Source organism: Hippocampus zosterae, chromosome 12 (assembly GCF_025434085.1).
Source record: "Hippocampus zosterae strain Florida chromosome 12, ASM2543408v3, whole genome shotgun sequence".
NCBI lineage: Eukaryota > Metazoa > Chordata > Actinopteri > Syngnathiformes > Syngnathidae > Hippocampus > Hippocampus zosterae.
This window is the reverse complement of record NC_067462.1, coordinates 12,479,567-12,501,347: the sequence shown is the minus strand read 5'-3', so window position 1 is coordinate 12,501,347 and position 21,781 is coordinate 12,479,567. Positions and strand designations below refer to the sequence as shown.

Genomic DNA, 21,781 nt, shown 5'->3' with positions numbered 1-21,781 from the left:
ATGAGGAGTGTCGGGCTGTGGTTTTCTGCACTGGGGCTGCTGGCTGCGCTCAGTTGCTCCTTTCTGGGATCTGCCGAGGGGGGGAAAGTGCTGGTTATTCCCGTGGATGGGAGTCACTGGCTGAGCATGAAGATCTTGGTCAAGGAGTTGATGCACAGAGGACACGAAATGGTGGTTTTGGTGCCTGAAAACAGTCTGCTGATGAACAGCTCAGAGGGCTATAGGACTCTGGTCTACAAAGTGCCCTACAGCAAAGCCCAGCTGGACAGCTCGTTTACGCAGCTCCAGGAGAGCGTCTTTGTCAACGCGCCGACATTCACTGATTTGTTTTTCAACGTGGAGCTTTTGGTGAACTTTACGTCATTCCAGGCAAAAGGCTGTCGAAGTCTTCTCAACCAGCAGCCTGTGCTGAGTCAACTGAGGGCTGAAGGCTACGATGTGGTACTGACGGACCCTTTCCTCCCTTGCGGCCCCATCCTGTCTCGTGTCCTTGGAATTCCAGTCGTTTACTTCTTGCATGTACTTCCGTGTGAAATGGATTTGAAGGCTAACCAGTGCCCCGTTCCTTTGTCTTATGTTCCCAAATTCTTCACCGGGAACACAGACGTCATGACCTTCCCACAGAGGGTGGAAAACAACATAATGGGTCTGGTGGAGATCTATTTGTGTCGTGTCATGTATGCCAAATTTGATGAGCTGGTCAGCGAGTATGTGGAGGAAAGCATGACCTACAAGGATCTGTTGAGCCACGGAGATATTTGGCTCATGAGATCGAACTTTGTATTTGACTGGCCCAAACCCGTGATGCCCAACATGGTTTTCATTGGTGGCATCAACTGCGTAAAGCGGCGACCTCTGCCTGCAGTGAGTATTCAAACTCCTTAAGCCATCGTCGTGTCACATCTGGAGTCACTCAAGGGAATTTATGGATACAACGGCACGTGCTTCGTCTTTACAACATCAGGCTTAGACCTTTGGTGGTGGCCAGTTCGTACCAGCCAAGTCTCTCTTTGGGAGCGAAATGCAATCAAAATCACTGACATACATTTAAAATCTAAAATTGTAATACTTGTCTTGTGTTGTAACAATCTGTGTTAGGTTTTTTTTTTTTTTGGTCCAATCAAATTTCAGCCATGTCAATCTATTCTGCCCTGAGAGATCAGAATCAGTTGTGCTGGCAAATGTGATGTAAACTACCCTAGATTAGGAATGTAACTGGCTCTTTAACCACTCAGACTTAAAATTCGTCCTCACGGGGCCAAAGCACTTGCCATCAATCATGTCAGCTTCACGTCCTTTGATGAGTCACAGCAAAACTTCTTACAGTCGAGTTTGACTAGCAAGTCCGTAGCAATCTGCACACATCAATACATTTAATTCTCAATATCTGTGGTGTAGGCATCGACTAGTACACGGTGTCCTTGATTTTTTTTTTCTGCATAGTACAATTGTCTCTTTAGAAGATGAAAAGAAGACAAGTGGTTGGACAAATGGTATTTGTCTGCACCGCCAAATGTTCCAAAGTTCCATCTATGCTGCAGTCCCAGCCCCTGACCCTCACATCCAATCACAAATCTAACATAAGGACTGTTAGGGAGATTGTCATTTTGCTTTGCAACTTTCTGTTGACTGTGTTGTATTTTAAAGTTTTCTATAAGGTAAATAGTTTCTGATTTTTACAAGATTTTGGGTGGTCACAGGCCCTCTAACCCCATAAGAAAATATCTGCACTGCACTAAACAGCAGCTGAATTCCATCTCTATATTCAGAAACCAGAACAGGAGCAATCTGTGGTAGGATGACCATTTTTAAAGCAATTACTTGGCAATCATTCCTGTGCTCATTTCACAATTTGGAACCTTGACACAGATCAAAAAGTGCAGGAAGCAAATTTTGCTCGAAATAATTAATAATCTTTACTCATCACAGCGTTATGAAGATAAATCTTACTAGTTTAGTTGTAAATGGTTAATTTGCATCTTTGCATTTTTTTTTACAAAAGCTCTACATTATCTAAGGCAAATTCATTATTAACAAGTATCATTTTTTTTTATGTTGCCAGCCACTTAAAAATGGACAGCGGGCCATAAATGGCCCTTGAGCCATTACTTTGGAAACCTAATGTAAACTGTCAATATAAGCAGTTAGTCACTTTAAATTCACTTCACTTTACTTTCACAATTTTATGAAAAATGAAACAAGTATAAAGTTACATGCACCTTTTATAAAGATCAGGAAAACTGTTCTTTGACCAGTGCCTGAGCCCAACCACAACACTTAATCCCAACTCTTTGAGTAGTTAATCAAATCACAGCTCACCATTTGAAAACCTACAGTAAGGATTATTGGGGATAAAGGGATTACTTCTATAATCTTGATTGAATGTTTATCAAATAAAATGCTGTTAAAAATGTTTTTTTCCCAGCTGTCTTGCAATTTGTGTGAAAAGTACACATCTGAACTATGCCCAGTGTGGCAGGGATTCCAAGTGGCTATACACCGAATAGAATCCGCAGTGTCGAAACAGTACTGCTGACTACTGAAGTTGATATTGAACCCGAAATATTGCAGCATGTTTGGAAAACACATTTGTTGTACGTCCAGTGTGCTGACAATAATGCCTTGTTTGGTCCCGGCAGGATTTGGAGGAGTTTGTGGAAGGTTCTGGGAAGCATGGCTTTATCGTCTTTACTTTGGGCTCCATGGTGTCTGCTATGCCGGAGGAAAAAGCACAACAATTCCTTGATGCTTTTCGGCAGATTCCACAGAGGGTAATGGCACCAATTACACAATAAATTACATTTTCACATTATAAATTACAATTTCACACTACATACTACATAATGATCCTTTTTTTTTCATGCAGTGAAGTGTGTGTGTGTGTTTCAGGTTTTGTGGAGATACACTGGAGTTGAACTAAAAAATGTACCCCAAAATGTCAAATTGATGAAGTGGCTACCTCAGAATGATCTTTTAGGTAGGTGTGGTTTTATGGCCAAAATTATGCAGACTTTCATAGTTAATTTAACTTATCTAATGTAATGTAAAAGTAAACTAGTAGATTGAAGTAAAGTTAAATTAAACAAATAAAATCTAATTTCATGACCCCAAGATTGAAATCATTTTTTTCAAGTGACACTTTAATGTTCACCCTTAGTTTTTATTTCTAATTCATCTTTACATCTTTCTTCATCATCTGCACTTGACGAGCGGCCTGCAATACCCCATTTTTTCAGCATGTGTTTTTAAAGTACTGTATGTTGAACTTAACAGTCTACATATTTGATATGGTTCTAATAGCTATTAATCATCGGTTTCTTTCTGGTTGAGTCCATTATACTACAATGGCGCCTTGAGCTATGAGGTGGATTAGAAATGACCATCCTCCAAAATTGTACTTTATATTTAAAAAAAAAAAAAAAATATATATATATATATATATATATATATATATATATATATATACATGTTCTCCCCGAGCCTGCGTGGGTTTTCTCCGGGTACTCCGGTTTCCTCCCACATTTCAAAAACATGCGTGGCAGGCTGATTGAACACTCTAAATTGTCCCTAGGTGTGAGCGTGGATGGTTGTTCGTCTCTGTGTGCCCTGTGATTGGCTGGCAACTGATTCAGGGTGTCCCCCACCTACTGTCCGGAGACAGCTGGGATAGGCTCCAGCACCCCCCGCGACCCTAGTGAGGATCAATCGGTTCGGAAGATGAATGAATGAATAATATCTATCTATCTATATACACAGCAGTGACATAATTAAATAGAATATAAAGAAATTTATTTTTTGCCTTTCTTTTGATTCTTAAATTCAATGGACATTAAGAATAAGAAAAACTTTATTCATCTCACAATGGAGAAATTCCCAATTTACAGCAGCAAAAATATGAAAGGAAGAAGTAGAAGAACAGAAGGTATCGGAGCTGCTGTAAAGGCAGCCAATCTCGCGGCGCCATCTACTTATCAACATTGTGTTGCTCTTGCTCTTCTGGTGTCTGCATCCTTGGCACCTGGGGGCAGTATAATCCAGACATACGGAAATACAATACTGTACATGCAGATGGCCTTAATGTTCGTCTTTCTTCATGGAGGATAAATAATGTATTCTTTGAAAATTGCAACAAAAAGTTTGATGGGACAGTACATATCCACTAAGATTGGCAATTTGGTGCCTCTTTTTATTTTTTCCCTTTGCATGTTTTTATGGCTCCTTTATTCAAGTCACAATACCTTCCCCTTCTTTTCGCATCAATGTATTTCTCAGCCACTCTGATATCATTACCACTCAGGCTGTTTTGTGGCTATTTTGCCATTGTAAAAAGCCATTTAAAATCCATATTGGTATGAAAATTACTAAATAAATACAGATCAATTGATTGCTCTAAAATGATATGATTGATTAGCTCTTATCCTTGAACTCAAACCGTTTTGCTTCCCATTTACTCCTCAGCTCACCCCAAGGCAAAATTGTTCCTCACTCATGGAGGCAGCCATGGTGTCTATGAAGGCATCTGCAATGCCGTTCCCATGCTCATGTTTCCACTGTTTGCGGACCAGCCGGACAACGTTCTACGCATGGTGTCGCGTGGCATTGCGGAGAAGCTCACCTTCTACGACCTGACCACAGACAAACTGCTGGTCACTCTGAATAACATTATTAACAACAAAAGGTGAGGCGACTCTCTAATGTGTATGAGTAACCCAACTTTTAGTGGCTGTGTGTGTCCACCAGACACTCTGACGTGTGGAGATGTGTTCGCAAAAGTACTTGTCATGTCAACATGGTGCAAAAAAAGCTGTACAATGTGCAGTTTAACCAAAATTGAAAACACACACTCCATATACTGTGTATAAATAATATTGTATATGAATTTACATACATATACAATAAGGAATTAATGACATATTGTTGAAGGTATCATTGCATAGTAATAATAATAATAATAATGCATTTTATTTAAAAGCGCCTTTCATGCCACCCAAGGATACTGTACAAACAATAAGAAAATACAATGTAAAAATTTGTAAACGAGATGTTATATAAAAACGGGACATAAAATCATAAAAACATAGGAAATGGAAGAGTTATGTGTTGTAGGCAATTCTGAACAGTATAGTTTTATATATATGTATATATATATATATATATATATATATATATATATAGATCTGGGTTCAATTTGACTGTCAACAAATTCTAGTCCAGCTAAGGCTTTCGAGCTTTGATGTGCCGCTGTGCATCCGTTAACCCCAGTGCACACTGACTCTACAGTCATACTTGCGTGTGAACGGCGCTGGAACGTTGCATTTGTAATAGACTGCCCCGCAAAAAAATAGAAATAACTGTTTCATATGAATACGAGTTTCATATGTACATATGTGGCTGAAAAGCGAATCATGGAGAGTCTCTGTTGCCGAACTAAATGAGCACAGTCATGTTTCGTCAGATCGCTCAGTGTGTATGTTGGGATGAAAGACATCCAAACATTGCTTACTGTAATACAGTGGTGAATGCAGTTTTCCATTCCTAATTTTTCCCAAGTCTCCAACACTGCTATATATATATTCATCATTACAATACGAATTGACTATGAGCTGATGTGTAATTTCCTCTTGTGCAGTTATAAAGACAAGATGGTGAAGTTGTCTGCGATACACCGGGACCACCCCATTCAACCTTTGGACCTGGCAGTTTTCTGGACCGAGTTTGTAATGAGACACAAAGGAGCTGCCCATCTACGTGTAGCAGCACACAATTTGAACTGGTTTCAATATCACAGCCTGGATGTCATTGGCTTCCTGTTGATTGTGGTTTTAACTGCACTTTGGATGGCTCTAAAATGCTGCTTGTTCTGCACCCGCAAGCTTTGCAGAAAGGTTATGGTGAAAAGGAAAGTAGAGTAAACACTAAGTTTAATGTTAAGTCTGGAATAATTTTAATGGTGCGTGTGGATCTACAACATTTTAAGATGATCTCTAAAGAATGGACAGTTGCAATTTTTGACGAAAGGGTGAAGCTTAATCTGCTTTTGTATCCATTTCTTTTACTGAACAGCTTCTATTATCAGCTGTAGAAGAGACTGATCATAAAAATCAATGATGGTCTCAATTCCTCAACTGAAAGTGTGACACTTGGAAAAAAAAACAAAAGACAGTAAATAAAGTCACTCTCTTGTTGGAGCTAATGACCAACTTCCATCACTCTTTTGTACTTTATAAATAAGAAGTAGAACTATGGAAAATGGCTCAACTGGTTTGATAAAGATGTCGACTTCACAAATCTAATCTGTAATGTTAACATGAATTCAAAAATTAATTCCATTTACAGGACATGCATGTTAATGTAGCTTTGAGATGTCTCGCAAAGTGAATCTTGTGACCATAACTGGCTATTAGGTAAATGAGAAGAAGGCAAACTGCAAATTAGACCCTGGACTTAAATTAGCTTGTCACATAAACTAAAATATGATTATACACTGAAACATTTTAAGTCTTAAAAATGAAATAAATACATGAACTTACAAGCTTTTTGAAAGTGAAGCATCAAGGTGTCTGTGTTTTTAATGCATCGTTTCTTGGAAAGGTAATGAAAATGCATTTTAAGCAACTATTGACATGAGTTAAATCTTAGTTGTGCAGGAAAGCGAAAAAAAATGGCATCATCTCACACTGTGTAAGCACCTCCCGTTATTTTGCTTTATGGGTGGGTGGGGCTGGGGGGTTCATGACTTAGGGGGTCTCTCTTTGGAAATGAGTTTAATGAGTCAGTGTTCCACCTGCACAGCAATCGTGATGAATGTTTACTGCATCATATTTGTCCTTCGGTTGTTCTCCTGGTTTTCAGGTAAGATTAAATTAACGTACTGTATGTACATAGTCATGAAGTTAAATTTAATGAAGTACAAATACATGAAGAAAAAAAATATCGGTTTCATCCTCTTTTTTTTCCACATCAGCGGCAACGGGGAGCAGCATAGTGGGCGGTGAGGTTTCACTGCCTCATTCCAGACCCTACATGGCATCACTGCATTCCCACGGAGCCTACGTATGTGGCGGAGTGCTAATTCGCAAAGACTTTGTTTTGACTGCGGCCCACTGCTTGTGAGTTTGTACACTGGTACCACTTCATCTATTCTGGAATGTCTTCAGCCAGGCATTGTTTTCCCACATCCAAATATAAAGTGAAATATGGGGTTTGATTTTGATATTTCTCCACACATTCACTTGTTTTACTTTGGTTTGTGGTAGGAAGCTAAGAGCATTCCGAAACTATACTGAAACAAGGCAAGCATGAAAAGAAAACCGACAACTTTCATCCTGTTTATTCTCAATGTTTTTTTGTTTTTTTTTGTTTCTTTGATTGTCAGCAATGAGTCAATGACAGTCATACTCGGGGCACACAACATAAGAAAGCGTGAGAAAAGCCAGCAACGGATTGACGTGGACAAGTTCCATCCTCATCCAAATTACACTCAACACGACGGCAACGACGTAATGCTACTTAAGGTAAAAACAAACAAGTCATGTTAAAATGTGAAACATCATTTAAATCGCATCAAAAGCAGTGCTATGCACTATGTGAATATGTGATGTGAGGGCTCTCACTAGTGGTACTGAAAAGATTCACTGAATCAAATATTCAAATTCTGGCGATTACATTTACAGTGACATTATTTTTAAATACAATACAGCTGCATTTAATCTTTTGGCGCTGCTAGATTGTTAAACTTTTGTTGAACAATTGCTAAACTTCAGTTTAACAACAATTGTTAAACTCATTTAAGTACAATTTTTATTTAACTCATGTTATAGGTCAAGGTGTCAAACTCAAAATGAATAAGAGTAAAGCATTTTTTAGGTGGTGTAAAAAAATGGACAGCCACTGGCCTAAAGCATTCAAATGCAAAGAAGCTGGGCTAAAAGAGCTAAAAACTGCAGCTCGAAGACGACAACATTCTGAGATTTTGTCCCACAACTTGTCATACTCTCAACTCTGCCCTTTTTCAGTTGCAACCTAATGCCAAACTCAACAAGTATGTCCAACTGATTGAAGTGCCCAAGGGGAAGACGACGTTGCAAACCAATACAAAATGTATTGTGGCTGGCTGGGGCCAAACTGTAGGTGGAAAAAAACAGCCGGGTACTACTTCGGATGTACTGAAGGAGACCACCGAGAAGACACAATTCCCCTTTGAATGCAAAAATGTTTGGCAGTACTACTTTCACTCTGATCGCATGATGTGCACCAGGCCTGAAAAGAAAGGAGGGGTTTGTTGGGTAATGCAGACGTCAATTATAAACTACAACCTAGGCTCATGCACCACTGTATACTGTTTAATCACCAACAAAGCATATTTCTAATCCGTTTTCAAGGGGGATTCTGGAGGACCAATAATCTGCAACGACGAGCTTCAAGGAATAACATCCTTTGTTTACCGGGATGACTGCAGTTATCGCAAGTATCCGCATGTCTTCACTAAAATCCACCCCTTTCTCACCTGGATTAAGAAAGTGATGCGGAGGAATGTTGCAGCATGAGCCCACCGCAATATTTGTTCACTTGATCAATGCTGATTAGATTGCATGCGGACGTAACTGCTCTTAGTTCTTAGAAAAGAAGCAGAGCAGGTACTGTTCATTCAGAAGGAGTGCACACAACTCCTATGATTGTCTGCGTCACCTGTATTCAATACTGCATAAAGATAAATGGACATGACTTGAGTGTGCTTTGTTAGCTGTGTGGCCTAATATAGATGTCTGCTTTGCCGATTCTTCTTCCTTTAGCTTCCTTTTGTCAAGGGAAACATTAGTGTTAAAAGCCTTATAATATTCATTTTCCTGGCACATTCCATAATTAATATTCTCAGAAGCACGGGCCGCCCGGTGAATGAGTGGTAAGCATGTTGGCCTCAAAGTGCAGAGGCGCAGGATTCAATTGCGGCTCCGGCCTTCCTGTTTGCAGTTTACTTGTTCTCCCCGTGCCTGTGTGGGTTTTCTCCGGGTACTCTGGTTTCCTCCCACATTCCAAAAACATGCATGGCAGGCTGATTGAACACTCTAAATTGTCCTGAGGTGTGTGAGTGCGTACGGATGGTTGTTCGTCCCAGTTTGTCCTGCAATTGGCTGGTAAGCGTTTCACGGTGTCCCCCGACTACTGCCCGAAGGTAGCTGGGAAAGTCTTCAGCACCCCCCGCGAGCCTTGTGAAGATAAAGCGGATCAGATGATGGATGGATGGATATCCTCAGATTGTCTCCATCAAAATATGAACTACAATTGTTGTAAGAATATTTTAATAGTTTTTCAAAATTTGGAAATGGGTGATTTATCTACAATCAATGATTCTGAGAAGAGGAAAGTGTGTTTAGCATAGTCTTCAACTGTAACAATTATTTCCTGACAAAATGTTTGAATTTAAAAATTGGCTGTACTATGCTTATTTGTAGGATTGTCATTATACATTTAAAATGATTTTAAATCATCAAACTAAATGTGCCATTCAAGGACATTTCTTTTAAATTCTATGAACAAAAATAGTCTCTGGGTTGACTTGGGTTATTGAACACGACATTTTCAATAGCTTTAGCATTGATCACAAGACAGTATGCATGTTTGACTGGTTTACACAAGACTTTAATTAAAAACGAATGGTTACATTGTAAATGAAGAAATGTACAAAGAATAAACAAAAGTGAAAATGCATTTGACGGCAATTGCAAGACAAGTCTGGAGGAAATCCACATTTGTAAAAGTCAGACCGCACACCGCATTTAGTCATAGTGCAAACTCTTGAAGTTGAAGCGCTTTCGGTCTGTGAAGCCTGTCATCTGCAGAGACACATAACATGCATTTATACTTAAAGACATGAGAAGGACATTTTTGCGATGCTGAACAATATTTGCATAATCGCGGAACAACTTTTTTTAAGCAAACAGAAATAAAGGCACAACTCACCTGACTTGGATCTCTTGTGAAGTATCTTTTTTCAATCACCTGTTTGGAAATACAGCATATAAAGTCATCACGTTTTAAATGGAGCGGGTTTCTGACATCATTTGCGATTAAAACATCTAAAATATACTAAAATATATATAATATATATATATTAGAGCTGTCAAACGATTAAAATATTTAATCTAATTAAAAATGCAACTGTCATAATTAACTCAAATGAACTAAAAAATTAATCATGATTACTCACACATTTTTTATCGTTTCTGAATTTCCTTTTACATTTTTGTCCTATTTTTTCCCCATTTTAATGCTCTCGTCAACATGGAATCATGAATCAATTTTCTATGTGCCAAATGCAAATATTTACTGAAATAACAATTTCGATTTTCAATTTTACATGAACATTTTTCACTTGGTGCAGTTATTCACACAATCTCTCACACAATATTACTGTCCATCAATAACGGTGAAAAAATATTTTGTCACACAACAGCTGCTTTAACAGCTTTTTTTATGAAATCAAAACAGAGCAATATAACAAAGTGCACATCTAAGGTACCGTATTTTCACGACTATAAGGCGCCATTAAAAGTCTTAAATTTTCTCCAAAATGGACAGGACGCCTTATGGTGCGGAGCGTCCTTTATATGCGCTGAGTTCCAAAATCTGACTGACAGCTGACACGCTGTTTATATAGAGAAAAGGCGGAAGTGACTGTGAAAGAAGTCGGTCAATCAGGGAAGGGTGGGCGTGTATATATACATATATGGAGAAGGGAGAGAGGGAGAGAGAGGACAGACAAGCTAGTCCGCCAATGGTGAAGGGTGGGCGTGTAAGTGGACGCCTCAAGCCAGTACCAACACTTGTATAGCGTGTGGCAATGTGCATTGTTGCAAAACAACTCCGGTTTTGGTTTCTAAGAACCCCTGAAAATAAATTCGACAAAGAGACATGCCTACGAAGCTCAGTTAAAACTTAAAGCCACCGGTTATGCTTTTGGCATGCGTGACCATCTCACAGCAGCGGTGAAAAATCAAGTCAAGCAAATGAACTCTGAGCTTGCTGTTATTCCCGGAGGCTTGACTAAAGAACTCCAACCGCTGGACATTGGCATCAACCGGGCGTTCAAAGTAAAGTTGCGAACAGCATGGGAACAATGATCGATGGCAAACACAACTTTACAAAGAGTGAGAGGCAGCGCTGGGCGAGTTACGCCACAATACGCAACAACGAGAGGGAACGCGGCGTTTTTGATGGATTACGGTACTTGCACAATTGTTCAATTCTTTCTACACACACACGCGCTGCCACCATGTTTCGCTCTGTTCTTTACTTTCAAATGTGGGAAAGCTTCACACGCGAGAAATGTTGACTTTGCTGATGCTACTCCTTTCCGCTCGGCAATGCGTAGCAACTCACACTAGCATGTGATGCATTCAATGACAACTGAGATGTGCAGTCCTCTGCTTCTGATACAGAGGATGAGGACTTTGATGGATTTCTGGGTGATGATTGATCGAAAACGTGAGAACATTGTACGATGGCTAAATAAAATACACCCAAACTCAGTTCTGCTTTCGTTGCCTTTTTAAAAACGTGTTTTTATCTTATCTGTATGTCTTGGCATGCTACCGTATGCTTCAAGCTAACGTGTTAGAGTGCACGCATGCATGCCGTATGTTTAAGCTGGCGTATGTTTTACCACTGTAAAACTGCGGCTATTCGTACGATGCGTCCTGTGTATGTGTAAAATACAGAAATGTCACGCATTAATGAGACTGCGGCCATTAGTACGATGCGTCGAATAGTCGTGAAAATACGGTACACTAGTACTCAGCCTATAGTGGATTTAAACCATGGTTGTATACTTCATTTTTCTCAAGTTTGTTTCAACACAGCAGTCTGTTTCTGTATGTTTGTTGAAGAATAACGAGACACCGGACACCAGTGTTCATTATGTGCCGCTGTATTCGAAACTGCCGGCCGTACAAACAAGCACAACACTTCCCCCCCCCCCCCCCCGTGCTGCAGGAGCAAACCATTTTGAAAGGGGGTGGGGGGTTCACTCCCTCTAACACAGGCTATGTTGATTGTGTTGGTCCTTCTTGCGCGGAAGTCTCTCTACGGTTTTGTGTAGACCTCATTTCGAATGACTACACTTGGTTCGATGACAACAATGGAGACATTTTACTTTCGCTCGGTTGCTACCACTGTAGCGCACTGTCACTGTCAGACGAACACAGAGAAGCTCCATCCGCTCCATTTATATGGACACAGCACACTGTAACCTTCCACACAAAATAGTTCCAAACAAGTAACAATCGCGTCAGTGGCATACATCGTATACCTGTATGATACAGAGAGAGAGAGAGAGAGAAGAAAAGATAACTTTGGCCTTGTCAGTGGAGCAATATGGTGACTTTTTAAATGTAAACTTTCCATTCATAAACTCTAGTATCTGTTTTCGGTGTCTCGCACTGCCGTGGCTGGCAAAACAGACATGGGCGTGGACTTCTGCAGCGCGCTTGTTGTTTTGTTTCTGGTGTATTTATAGAGCAACGTAACATCCGCTTGTGACGTGTGCCGCGTTAATCTCGCGAGAAAATGTTGAATCCCGTTAAAATTCATTTAAATGAATGCCAATAAAAACGCACTAAACTGACAGCTCTAATATAATATATATATATATATATATATATATATATATATATATATATATATATATATATATATATATATATATATATATATATATATATATAATATATATATTTAGGACCAATGTTCTAGTTTAGCTGATCAATTGATGAAGATTGAATAATACGTTTTAGTCCACGTCAACAAGTGCTGTGTGTGTCTCAGTCCATTTTACCTTGTCAAAGAATCTGCTAAGCTTCACTGCATTGGACGTGCCTGCGGCCAAGTATCTTAGATTAGTGCAGTCCTGTAGAAACAAATCACATTTTTCATACACAAACCCTTTGAGATGGTGGATTTGGTTGATCTACGAACACAAGGGATCTGTCGATGGATTCTGAACATTTACCATGCACAAACCACTAGAGGTCACCATAGCTCTTGAGTTGTCAATATGTAAACTCAGCAGCGAGCTATTGCGGCTCTAAAAACAGTTTTAGTAATAAAAGAAAAAAAAGAAGGTTGACATACGAGATTGATCTCCTCCGCGTTGAAGTCTTCAGACAAGAAGGCCGTCCTTGTGAGAACTTCACTACGCTTATTCTCAGGAATCTGGTCGAACTTAGTGCCGATGAGAAGCAACGGCACTGGGTTCTCTGCAAACTGCTCACGGTCATAGTCACTGCAAGAAATAGAGAATGCAGTATCACTCTCTACTCACAGACGATTAAAATTATACATCACCCAAGGTTGATACTGAACAAAAAAAAACATACCCATTCGAGACAATGACCCCAGTTGGAGATGAATCCTTGTTTAAAGCTTCCAGTGACCAACGATAGAGATTCTGAGAAGATTTCTTATTTGTCAGATCGTGCACCAAAATAATTCCTGAAAAGATAAGATTGATGAAATTAATAAAGGACAGGTAAGCTCTATGTGGCCAACAAATACTGTAGTCGGAGGGACGCAACTCTACCGTTGACTGAATTGTAAAACACAGCTCGTGTGCTTTTGATACTGCTGGCACTGCCGACAGAGCCCCCAACATCCCATAGTTCAATGTAGTACGTCTTCTCCTCTGGGGTTCCCTCTTTATAGTCTTGCACCTGGAAAAACATATACAATGCACAATGGACGATTACAAAAGCTACCAGCATTATTTGTTATATAATTAAATGTTCACTTACCCGTACATCTACCGAGCATCCGACAGTCCATGATGGATTTCCTAAAACCTGATTCTGGCACAAAAGATGTACTAAGGAGGATTTTCCTACACCTATGGACAGACAGAGCAGCAAGTAAAACACTGAGAATTTGAATGGAATGTAATAACACCTTGAATATTAACAACACTTATATTGAGCCAAGTTGTAGTTTGTATCATGATTTAAGTTAATAGAAAATATAGTGTTAACCACAACATGGGGGACAAAAATCTAATACGCATCCAAGGTTTGGAATGTTCGAATTAAACACGTTAAGCCTCCAGCCTCACTTGCCTTGTATATAAACAAACCAGTATGACAAGGCTACATCATGCAAAGCTATGGAAGTTTATAAATTGCCGCTCCACAGTTTACTTTGAAGAAAGGCATGGTAAGATGTATAAGTACATTGTCTTAAAGACTATGTTATTCAAACATGACGTACTTACCGGAGTCGCCTAAAACTAGCACCTTTACTCTGTCAAGTGAAGCCATGACGTGACAGGAGTAGCAGACAGTGCCGTCCCGGAAGAAAACATCGTAAGTCCCGCCCTCGTTTAATTTACTTCAATACTATTGGTCATGTACGAACCATCGTCTCAACATTGTACATTCTTATTGGTTACACGTGCCCCAATCAGCCAGTGGAAATTTGCGAAAAATTGTCGTGCTCCAGTTTTGCGTTTTCTTTCCGGAGTAGCTGCTAAAATTCAGCCAGGAACCATGCTAGCAAACTTCCCCGTCGATCAATTTAAAACCTAGTGTTTCCCGTGTTTTTTCCCGAAAGATGTGTTTTCCCTGAAGAGAGAAAGGGGGTAGAGGACGGATATTGTGTCCCTTCTGCGTATAACGGAGAAGCACGTAAGTTGAACTCATGAGCAAACTATCAGCATGTTTTCCACTTGGCTGCTATTTTAACATCGTTTAATTTCCCTTATCGTCTGAATGTAAATTACCTAAATAGTGTGTTTATCTAATACATTTGCACCGGTACATAGTTTGTAACAAATGAAAGAAGAACTCGAACTCTTGCATTAATTTAACCCTCCAGTTGTCCTCATTTCATGTACACACCCTGTGTCCTCCGGGTCAAAATGACCCATCATTTTAAACCACCCAAATAAGCAGCTAAATTGAATTTTAAACACCAAATGTCATATTACTTGAAGAAACAACTTGTCCTTCACATTATGTGTGATATATTTCTCCCTCTTCACTTGGATTTCTATAGCTTAAGAAAAGGAAAAAATGTGCGAAAATGAGTTATGGATGCATTTGTATTCATTCCAATGGCGAAAGATTCTTTCTTTTATTTCCTCCAGTAAACTATTTAGGACAATACAAGACAAAAATATGAAAAATAAGATAACCCATTCAACTAATTAGCACATTTGTAGCGTAGTATGCAAGTGCACAGCCTTTGCAGATATATTTTCTTCACCTATAGCACACGGTATGTGTTATACAGTCCTTCTTTTGAGGGTAGAACTGGGATTTCTTCTTTCTTACCCTCGCTGGGGAAGTGGCTTTGGAAGGTGGGTCATCAGGTTTCTCAGGAGCTCCTGTACGTTTTGTTCTGCATGCCTGCCTTGTTGGTTATATGCTGCTGAGGACCATGTTATTTTGCCATTTTTTGAAAGGAAAGCCTCTCTTTCAGCTTCAGGGATTTCTTCTTGTTCTGAAGATGATTCATCATACTCTGGGTTGTATTCCTCCCCATCTTCTTCTGATACACTTCCTCTTCTGATTCAGTTGTCTTGCTGGACAGCAGAAAAAAAAGCACACTCATGGCGTCAGCACAGAAATAATTCGGAGTCCTGCCATCTGTAGCACCTTTATAACCCCTTGAAATCCACAAAAAAGTGTTCTGCCATCTTCGAGAACGCCACCTATCTTGTCTTGTTTATGTCTGCTACTGTCTTGTTCACGTGTTCTACTAATTGATCTGAGACACAACTAAAACAGTGAAACATTCTATGGTGTGTAAATAACTTTGTGACCTTGATTTCAACCCTATTTGCCTCATGGGTCATTTTGACCCGAAGACCACCTTTGTACTTTTTTTGGTACAGCTTCCATGGAAATGTGAATAAAAACATTTCAATTTTTCTGCAGTTGGGGCCAATCTCGGAAAAGTCATAAAATTTAAAGTTAAAAAAATATCATTTAGGGTTTTTTGGGGGCGTTTTTAACACAGTGAGGGGTCATTTTGACCTGAGGACAACAGGAGGGTTAAAGTTACTACTATCAGAATAATGGCTCCTCATAATAGACAACACAGTCTGGGTATTGTAAATGATTTGGGTGATTAGTTCTAATGAGGATGCATATACTGATAAGCATACGTTGTAAGATATTACTAAGGCTAACATTTATTTGAGAAAAAAAGCATTACGGCATCAAATGAAGAATAGAAAGGTAATTTCCGCAACAAATCATTTGGACCACCTTCCCCCACAGTACAAGATGATAGAACCAGAACTCCTGACCGAGGTACCCGCCGCATTGAAGCGTCTCGCCAAGATGGTGGTGAGGGGTTTCTACGGGGTGGAGCATGCCTTGGCCCTGGATGTGCTCATTCGCAACCCATGCGTCCGCGAGGAAGACATGCTGGAGCTGCTCAAGTTTGACCGGAAACAACTGCGCTCTGTACTCAACACGCTGAAAGCTGACAAGTTCGTCAAGTGTCGAATGAGAGTGGAGACTGCCCCGGATGGCAAGGCAACTCGACACAACTACTATTTCATCAATTACAGGTGATTCGCAGTTTATCTTGCCTTCCTTTATTGGCTCTTTTCCTTGGCTGTATTTAGGAGGACAACAATTTATTAATATTTCAAGGCATGGCACTACTGTAATAATCTTCACCAGGGATGCCCAACATAATGCTCGAGGGGTACACAATTTTTCATCAAGTGACTGAGGGGCCCACACAAGACCTCACATTTGCGAAGCAGATCTATAAAAAAAAAAAAGATAAAAAAGCCATTTTGAATAACGACAACATATATTCCCCCCCCCCCTATATATATATATATATATATATATATATATATATATATATATATATATATATATATATATACATACACACACACACACACGATGTATATACACACATGCATAATGCGGCTCTTAGGGCATGTAAAAAAAGATCCACGACACTAATCATACAGCAAAGGGTCAAACCCTTTGTATACAATAAAATAATCACATACTCTGAGCCCCCACACCCTGCCGTTTTTTTCCATGCATAGAAATTGCCATTCAAAAATGGCACAAAACTGCTGAACAGCAAATCAACTCATCTGCAGTATTCATTAAAAACAAATCTACTCACTCAAGATGTTAATATTTTTGAAGTACTACGTCCTGTATGTCATTCCAAATATGCAAAGAAAATATTTGGCCTGATGCAACAAAGCCATGTCTGTCGTCTGGTGGTATGACAACTTAAAACAAAGTTGACCCTGCACACTTGGGGTTCGGCACCTATGGATTCGCATATTTGCAGATTTTCTATGTGGGGATGCGGGGGGGGGGGGTTGTTGTTTTTTTGTTCCGAAAACAATGTGGAAAACATTTTTAAAAGGATTTTTAGGTTTTTTATTTTTAAATAATCAAAGGCAACTATAGACTTACCGGTACTATAGTTGCCCAACCTTGCTCTGCACCATTTCTAGTGTCTGGTCAGTCGAGTGTGGAAAATAACGATTTGATCCCTGCAGAATTATTTCGCTCACAAAGAAAAAGTCTGTTTATAGGCAGAATATCAGTGAAAAATTGGTACAAAAAATTGTACCAATATTCAAGTTGTAATGAAACCCTTGTTTGCAAGCACAGCAATGAGATGTTTTGTGTGGTTGGTTAACTTTATTTTAATTATAGAACAACAATTGACTTTAATCTCCAATCTGACATGACAGGGTTCTTGTGAACGTGGTCAAGTACAAACTGGATCACATGAGACGGCGTATAGAGACGGATGAACGCGACTCCACCAACCGGGCCTCATTCCGATGTCCCTGTTGCTTCTCCACTTTCACTGATCTAGAAGCCAATCAGCTGTTTGACCCCATGACAGGTAAACTATTATTGTTACTCCCCTCAAATAGGTAACTTTTTTTTGGTCATCTTTTTTTTCCGTGAGTGTCTTTGACAAAAACTACAGAACTAATTTGCACAAAACATTTTGAAAGTATGGTCCAGACAGAATAATTATTTTTGTTGTTGGAAGAATTCAAATGTGTTGAATGAATTAAGACAGTACTGACTGCAAAGCACGGCTGCTTACGTGTATAATTACCGCCAGTGTTAATTTCGTTGACGAAAAATTGTTGTCATTTATTTTGTCACACATTTTTTTTCAGACTAAATCGAAATGAAAACAAGAATAGAAGTCATTCATTGATACGATAACGATTTTAGAATGAATGATGAATAATCAAAGTGATTAAATCCACTCAGAACAAGGAATCATACGCGTTTAGGAGAAAAGAACCACTCAGAAAATGAAACGCATGGGTCAAAGCGAGAAGAGAACCAATCAGAGGCCGACTGGAGCGTTGAATGGAAGTTCGTCATCCACCTCAATCAATTTTACAAAGTGATGTGACAAACATCAATAATGAATTGATAATATTGTCGATACTGAAGCCATTTTATTGTTGGCGCATTTATTATTTTATGTCAAGCGCGACAACCTTCAAAGAATGTTAATGAGAAAATCAGCCAAGAGTCTTATCCAGATGAATTCTTTCTTGGAATTTATTGTCTCCCATTGATGTTCTTGCTGGCTGAAAGGCAGATGTTCTTTCATGTAAGGCAACCATGTAAACAGTTGCAATTGGTTATGGTCGGGATGGATTTTGTGTGCGTGTTTTACACAAATGACAACACCCAAAAAAGAGACGGGGCTTGTGCTAATGCTGGAACAGTTCCCATTATTGGCAGTGAAATCAGCACGGGAAGCAGATGGCCCATTACAGGAAGCGGAGGATGTGTACACAAGGTCCCAAACCCCTCAGCCGCACAGTGCAGCCGTCACTGCACCCTCCCTTGAGGAAAAGAGATGCATAGTGGAGTAAACTACAAGGCTTACCTTGGGGTTAATGGGAGGACAGTCTGCAGTGTCTTTAAAGCGGAAATGTCTTGCAAACATGTTGATCATCCAGCTCGCCATTTGTCCAGATGTATAAAATGAAACACATTTGGAAATGTGTTTGGATTATGCTATGATGAAGGTAGGTTTTTGTTTTTTAAGCCTTTCCGTTATGGTTTGCACACAACAGTGCTTTTAAGCTCCATGCAGTTTTGTCCTGTGCTTCATAGCAGGGCAACAGAGTGTAACCCGCCATCAAATGTAACCCTTTCTGCATTGTGTAGTTCCCTTTACGCAAGTATCGGTCAGTACTGTACAGGAGTCAAATATGGGATGCTCGAGATCACAAATGACTTTTGACAAGAGAATGTTACCTGTGAAAAAAATGATCCCACTTGAGGTGGAGGGGCTTGTTGTTTGTAGTCAACCATCACTATTTATCTGCACGGCTGTCTTTCACACAGGTACGTTCCGTTGCACATTCTGTCAGACAGAGGTAGAAGAGGATGAATCCGTGTGCCCTGATGCTAGGACACTGGTGGCACGATTTAATGAACAGATCGAGCCCATCTATGTGCTGCTGCGTGAGACCGAGGATGTGAACTTGTCTCATGATCTGCTGGAGCCCGAACCCACAGAGATCCCTGCCCTCAAGCAGAGGTCAGTGTCCTCCACCTCAGTCACGATGAGGACCCTCCGGTGCTCATCAATTTGACTTCACTAATCGTAGCAGCAGAATGCCAATACTGTAATGCGGATCTATTTTCCAGTCGGGAGCGCAATGCGGCGGCTGCTGCAAACGCTGCAAGTGGCCCCCACCGGGAAGCCTGGTCCAACAAAGGCTCAGTCTACGCTGACCTTTACACCCAAAATGTTGTCATCAATATGGAGGATCAGGATGACCCACAGAAGCAAGCGAGCGAGGGCACAGCATCGAAGGACAGACCCGTCTGGTTGACCCAGAGCACAGTGCAAGGTGCTTACAGCGAGACGGACATACTGAAGAATCGTAAGTGTTTTTCCTTGTTTGTCATTTAATTTTTTTGTCATTCTGAGGCGGTTCAAGTAATTGGTGTGCAATGTTCCCTGCATATTTGCGGTTTGCTCTCAATCTATAAATTCACGTTAGCAGATTTTTTCCGTGTCCGTCGTTACACCAAGTCATGTCAAATATAAAAGTATTGTTTTGGCACCATCTTGTGGTAGCATGGGAACAATGTTAAAGTGAGGAAATGAGCTTCAATTAGACAGGTCATTCCAGTAGAATACAAAAGTACCGGTTCTTTGTGCCATCTTGTGCTATCTATGGACAGTCATAAACCTTTTCATGAGGGTGTCATGTACTCCTACATTTTCACTCTTTGTGGTTGTGCCTGGTTGCTAACACAGTACAGTTTTATATGTTATTCTATTTCAAATCTGTCATGATTGAATGTACTGTCAAATAAACCAAATTCGCCCTGACATTTCCACAATAGCCTAAAAATCGCATTTTCTTCTTTTGGTTGCCATGGCAGTTTATGTGTGGTCAAAGCAGGCTATTTCTTTCTGTCTGTGCCCTTCACTGAGGTATCCTAGCTATTGTTCAACCACCAAGGGCATGTAGCAATCAGGCCTGGCCAGATTTCTTTTGAACCATAATTGCTTGATTTGAAATATTCAGGCGCTTGGTTGGTTGATTTTCTGATTTGCTTATTAATATTCCCGTGCTTGTGGAAATGTATATGAGTTTCTTTCAAAGTTTCGGTTGAACAATCGTTAACTATTAATTTCCATCTTAGTTGCAGGTTAGCGTAAGAAATTAAAAGCCATGAGTTATTTTTCAAATTATTTTCATTTCACAGGGGGAGACATTGCGACCGGGATCCAAGATGGAGCAAGTCATCCTAGAGCTGGCCAGTCCGACGAAAACGAGGAGGTGATGCGGGCCCTGCTCATCCATGAGAAGCGAGCCGTGGCAGGACCCGGTGGAGGCGGAGCAAACGCCGCCACCAGGGGGCTGGTGTCTGCCTCGGCCAATGCCAGCGACTCGGAGAGCGACACCAGTGAGTCCGACGAAGAGATGCCCTCTGCTCCTCCCCCTCACGTAGCTGCTGCTGCACCTCGACGAGCTGCGGAGGAGGAAGAGGACGATGATGACTTTGAGGAGGTGGGAGATGAGCCGACAGTGATGGTGGGAGGCCGGCCCTTCTCTTATGGAGAGGTGAGCCAGAGGCCAGAGCTGGTAGAGCAGATGTCTGCGCAGGAAAAAGAGGCCTACATTGAAATGGGGCAGAAACTCTTCCAAGACATGTACTTTTGAATTCTTACACTTATTCTTTTGTTTTTTTTTCTCTTCTAATACATTTGCCTTCACCGTGCTGCCCCTTTATAGTCGGGGCCTTGACACACTTACCAAGATGCTGCTTCCCAAGTTATTCCATTCACTATCAATGTTCTTTCAATGAACAAAGTGGACACACGAGCTTTGCCAGTGTGTCCTCAGAGGTCACTCCGTGTGAGGTGTTCATTCCCAAGTATTTTCGACATCTTGCAAGCTAGCTACCTGCATTTTGTGCCAATATGTCTTTCTTCAACAGCTGTTGAGAACAAAGCTGTCTTTTTGTTTTTCCCAGAAGAAATTTAAGACAAATATCTGTCTCAGTTATCATCAATGCTATCTGGTGGGTCTGTGAAGAGGCAACCCATATTGAAAGCTTCAAGCTATTGCTCAACAAAAAGAGCAATGTGTTGTGACATTTCAGTCTGAAATACATTTTTTTCCCTTGCAGCTAACCTGTACTGTTTTTTTTCTTTTGAAATATTTCTTTAGAATTTTACAGGACTCGCATAAAAAAAAAATGTAAAAAAATGTCCGCTAAACCCTATATTA

At 40.2% G+C, this 21,781-nt stretch overlaps 4 protein-coding genes across 4 annotated transcripts; 3 read left to right on the top strand and 1 right to left on the bottom strand.

The window, feature by feature from the left end:
• Positions 1-6,188, top strand: LOC127611530 (UDP-glucuronosyltransferase-like). Its single transcript, XM_052082100.1, has 5 exons — positions 1-864; positions 2,640-2,771; positions 2,890-2,977; positions 4,459-4,678; positions 5,630-6,188. The coding sequence occupies exons 1-5, from the start codon at positions 1-3 to the stop codon at positions 5,910-5,912; spliced, it is 1,587 nt and encodes a 528-aa protein (XP_051938060.1). The 3' UTR covers positions 5,913-6,188.
• A 144-nt stretch (positions 6,189-6,332) lies between these two features.
• On the top strand, positions 6,333-9,964 carry LOC127611552 (mast cell protease 1A-like). Its single transcript, XM_052082162.1, has 5 exons — positions 6,333-6,852; positions 6,965-7,109; positions 7,376-7,514; positions 8,016-8,285; positions 8,382-9,964. The coding sequence occupies exons 1-5, from the start codon at positions 6,708-6,710 to the stop codon at positions 8,544-8,546; spliced, it is 864 nt and encodes a 287-aa protein (XP_051938122.1). The 5' UTR covers positions 6,333-6,707; the 3' UTR covers positions 8,547-9,964.
• On the bottom strand, positions 9,618-14,355 carry rabl3 (RAB, member of RAS oncogene family-like 3). Its single transcript, XM_052082209.1, has 8 exons — positions 14,258-14,355; positions 13,788-13,879; positions 13,577-13,706; positions 13,374-13,488; positions 13,129-13,279; positions 12,833-12,904; positions 9,961-9,999; positions 9,618-9,833 (listed from the first exon to the last, which is right to left on the bottom strand). The coding sequence occupies exons 1-8, from the start codon at positions 14,301-14,303 to the stop codon at positions 9,777-9,779; spliced, it is 702 nt and encodes a 233-aa protein (XP_051938169.1). The 5' UTR covers positions 14,304-14,355; the 3' UTR covers positions 9,618-9,776.
• A 119-nt stretch (positions 14,356-14,474) lies between these two features.
• Positions 14,475-21,679, top strand: gtf2e1 (general transcription factor IIE, polypeptide 1, alpha). The gene is made up of 6 exons (XM_052082110.1): positions 14,475-14,669; positions 16,269-16,564; positions 17,735-17,892; positions 19,374-19,569; positions 19,680-19,918; positions 20,754-21,679. The coding sequence occupies exons 2-6, from the start codon at positions 16,275-16,277 to the stop codon at positions 21,209-21,211; spliced, it is 1,341 nt and encodes a 446-aa protein (XP_051938070.1). The 5' UTR covers positions 14,475-14,669; positions 16,269-16,274; the 3' UTR covers positions 21,212-21,679.
• Positions 21,680-21,781: the final 102 nt, after the last annotated feature.

Excerpts from the sequence above, each read along its gene's own strand:
- gtf2e1 (XM_052082110.1), top strand. The coding sequence starts at position 16,275 with ATGATAGAACCAGAACTCCTGACCGAGGTACCCGCCGCATTGAAGCGT. Across the intron at positions 17,893-19,373 it reads GCTGTTTGACCCCATGACAG|GTACGTTCCGTTGCACATTC; the intron begins GTAAACTATTAT and ends TCTTTCACACAG. Across the intron at positions 19,919-20,753 it reads GACGGACATACTGAAGAATC|GGGGAGACATTGCGACCGGG; the intron begins GTAAGTGTTTTT and ends TTCATTTCACAG.
- LOC127611552 (XM_052082162.1), top strand. The coding sequence starts at position 6,708 with ATGGGTGGGTGGGGCTGGGGGGTTCATGACTTAGGGGGTCTCTCTTTG. Across the intron at positions 7,110-7,375 it reads TTGACTGCGGCCCACTGCTT|CAATGAGTCAATGACAGTCA; the intron begins GTGAGTTTGTAC and ends TTTGATTGTCAG. Across the intron at positions 8,286-8,381 it reads AGAAAGGAGGGGTTTGTTGG|GGGGATTCTGGAGGACCAAT; the intron begins GTAATGCAGACG and ends TCCGTTTTCAAG.
- LOC127611530 (XM_052082100.1), top strand. The coding sequence starts at position 1 with ATGAGGAGTGTCGGGCTGTGGTTTTCTGCACTGGGGCTGCTGGCTGCG. Across the intron at positions 865-2,639 it reads AGCGGCGACCTCTGCCTGCA|GATTTGGAGGAGTTTGTGGA; the intron begins GTGAGTATTCAA and ends TGGTCCCGGCAG. Across the intron at positions 4,679-5,629 it reads AACATTATTAACAACAAAAG|TTATAAAGACAAGATGGTGA; the intron begins GTGAGGCGACTC and ends CCTCTTGTGCAG.
- rabl3 (XM_052082209.1), bottom strand. The coding sequence starts at position 14,303 with ATGGCTTCACTTGACAGAGTAAAGGTGCTAGTTTTAGGCGACTCCG. Across the intron at positions 13,489-13,576 it reads GTTTTACAATTCAGTCAACG|GAATTATTTTGGTGCACGAT; the intron begins GTAGAGTTGCGT and ends TTATCTTTTCAG. Across the intron at positions 13,280-13,373 it reads GGGGTCATTGTCTCGAATGG|TGACTATGACCGTGAGCAGT; the intron begins GTATGTTTTTTT and ends TATTTCTTGCAG.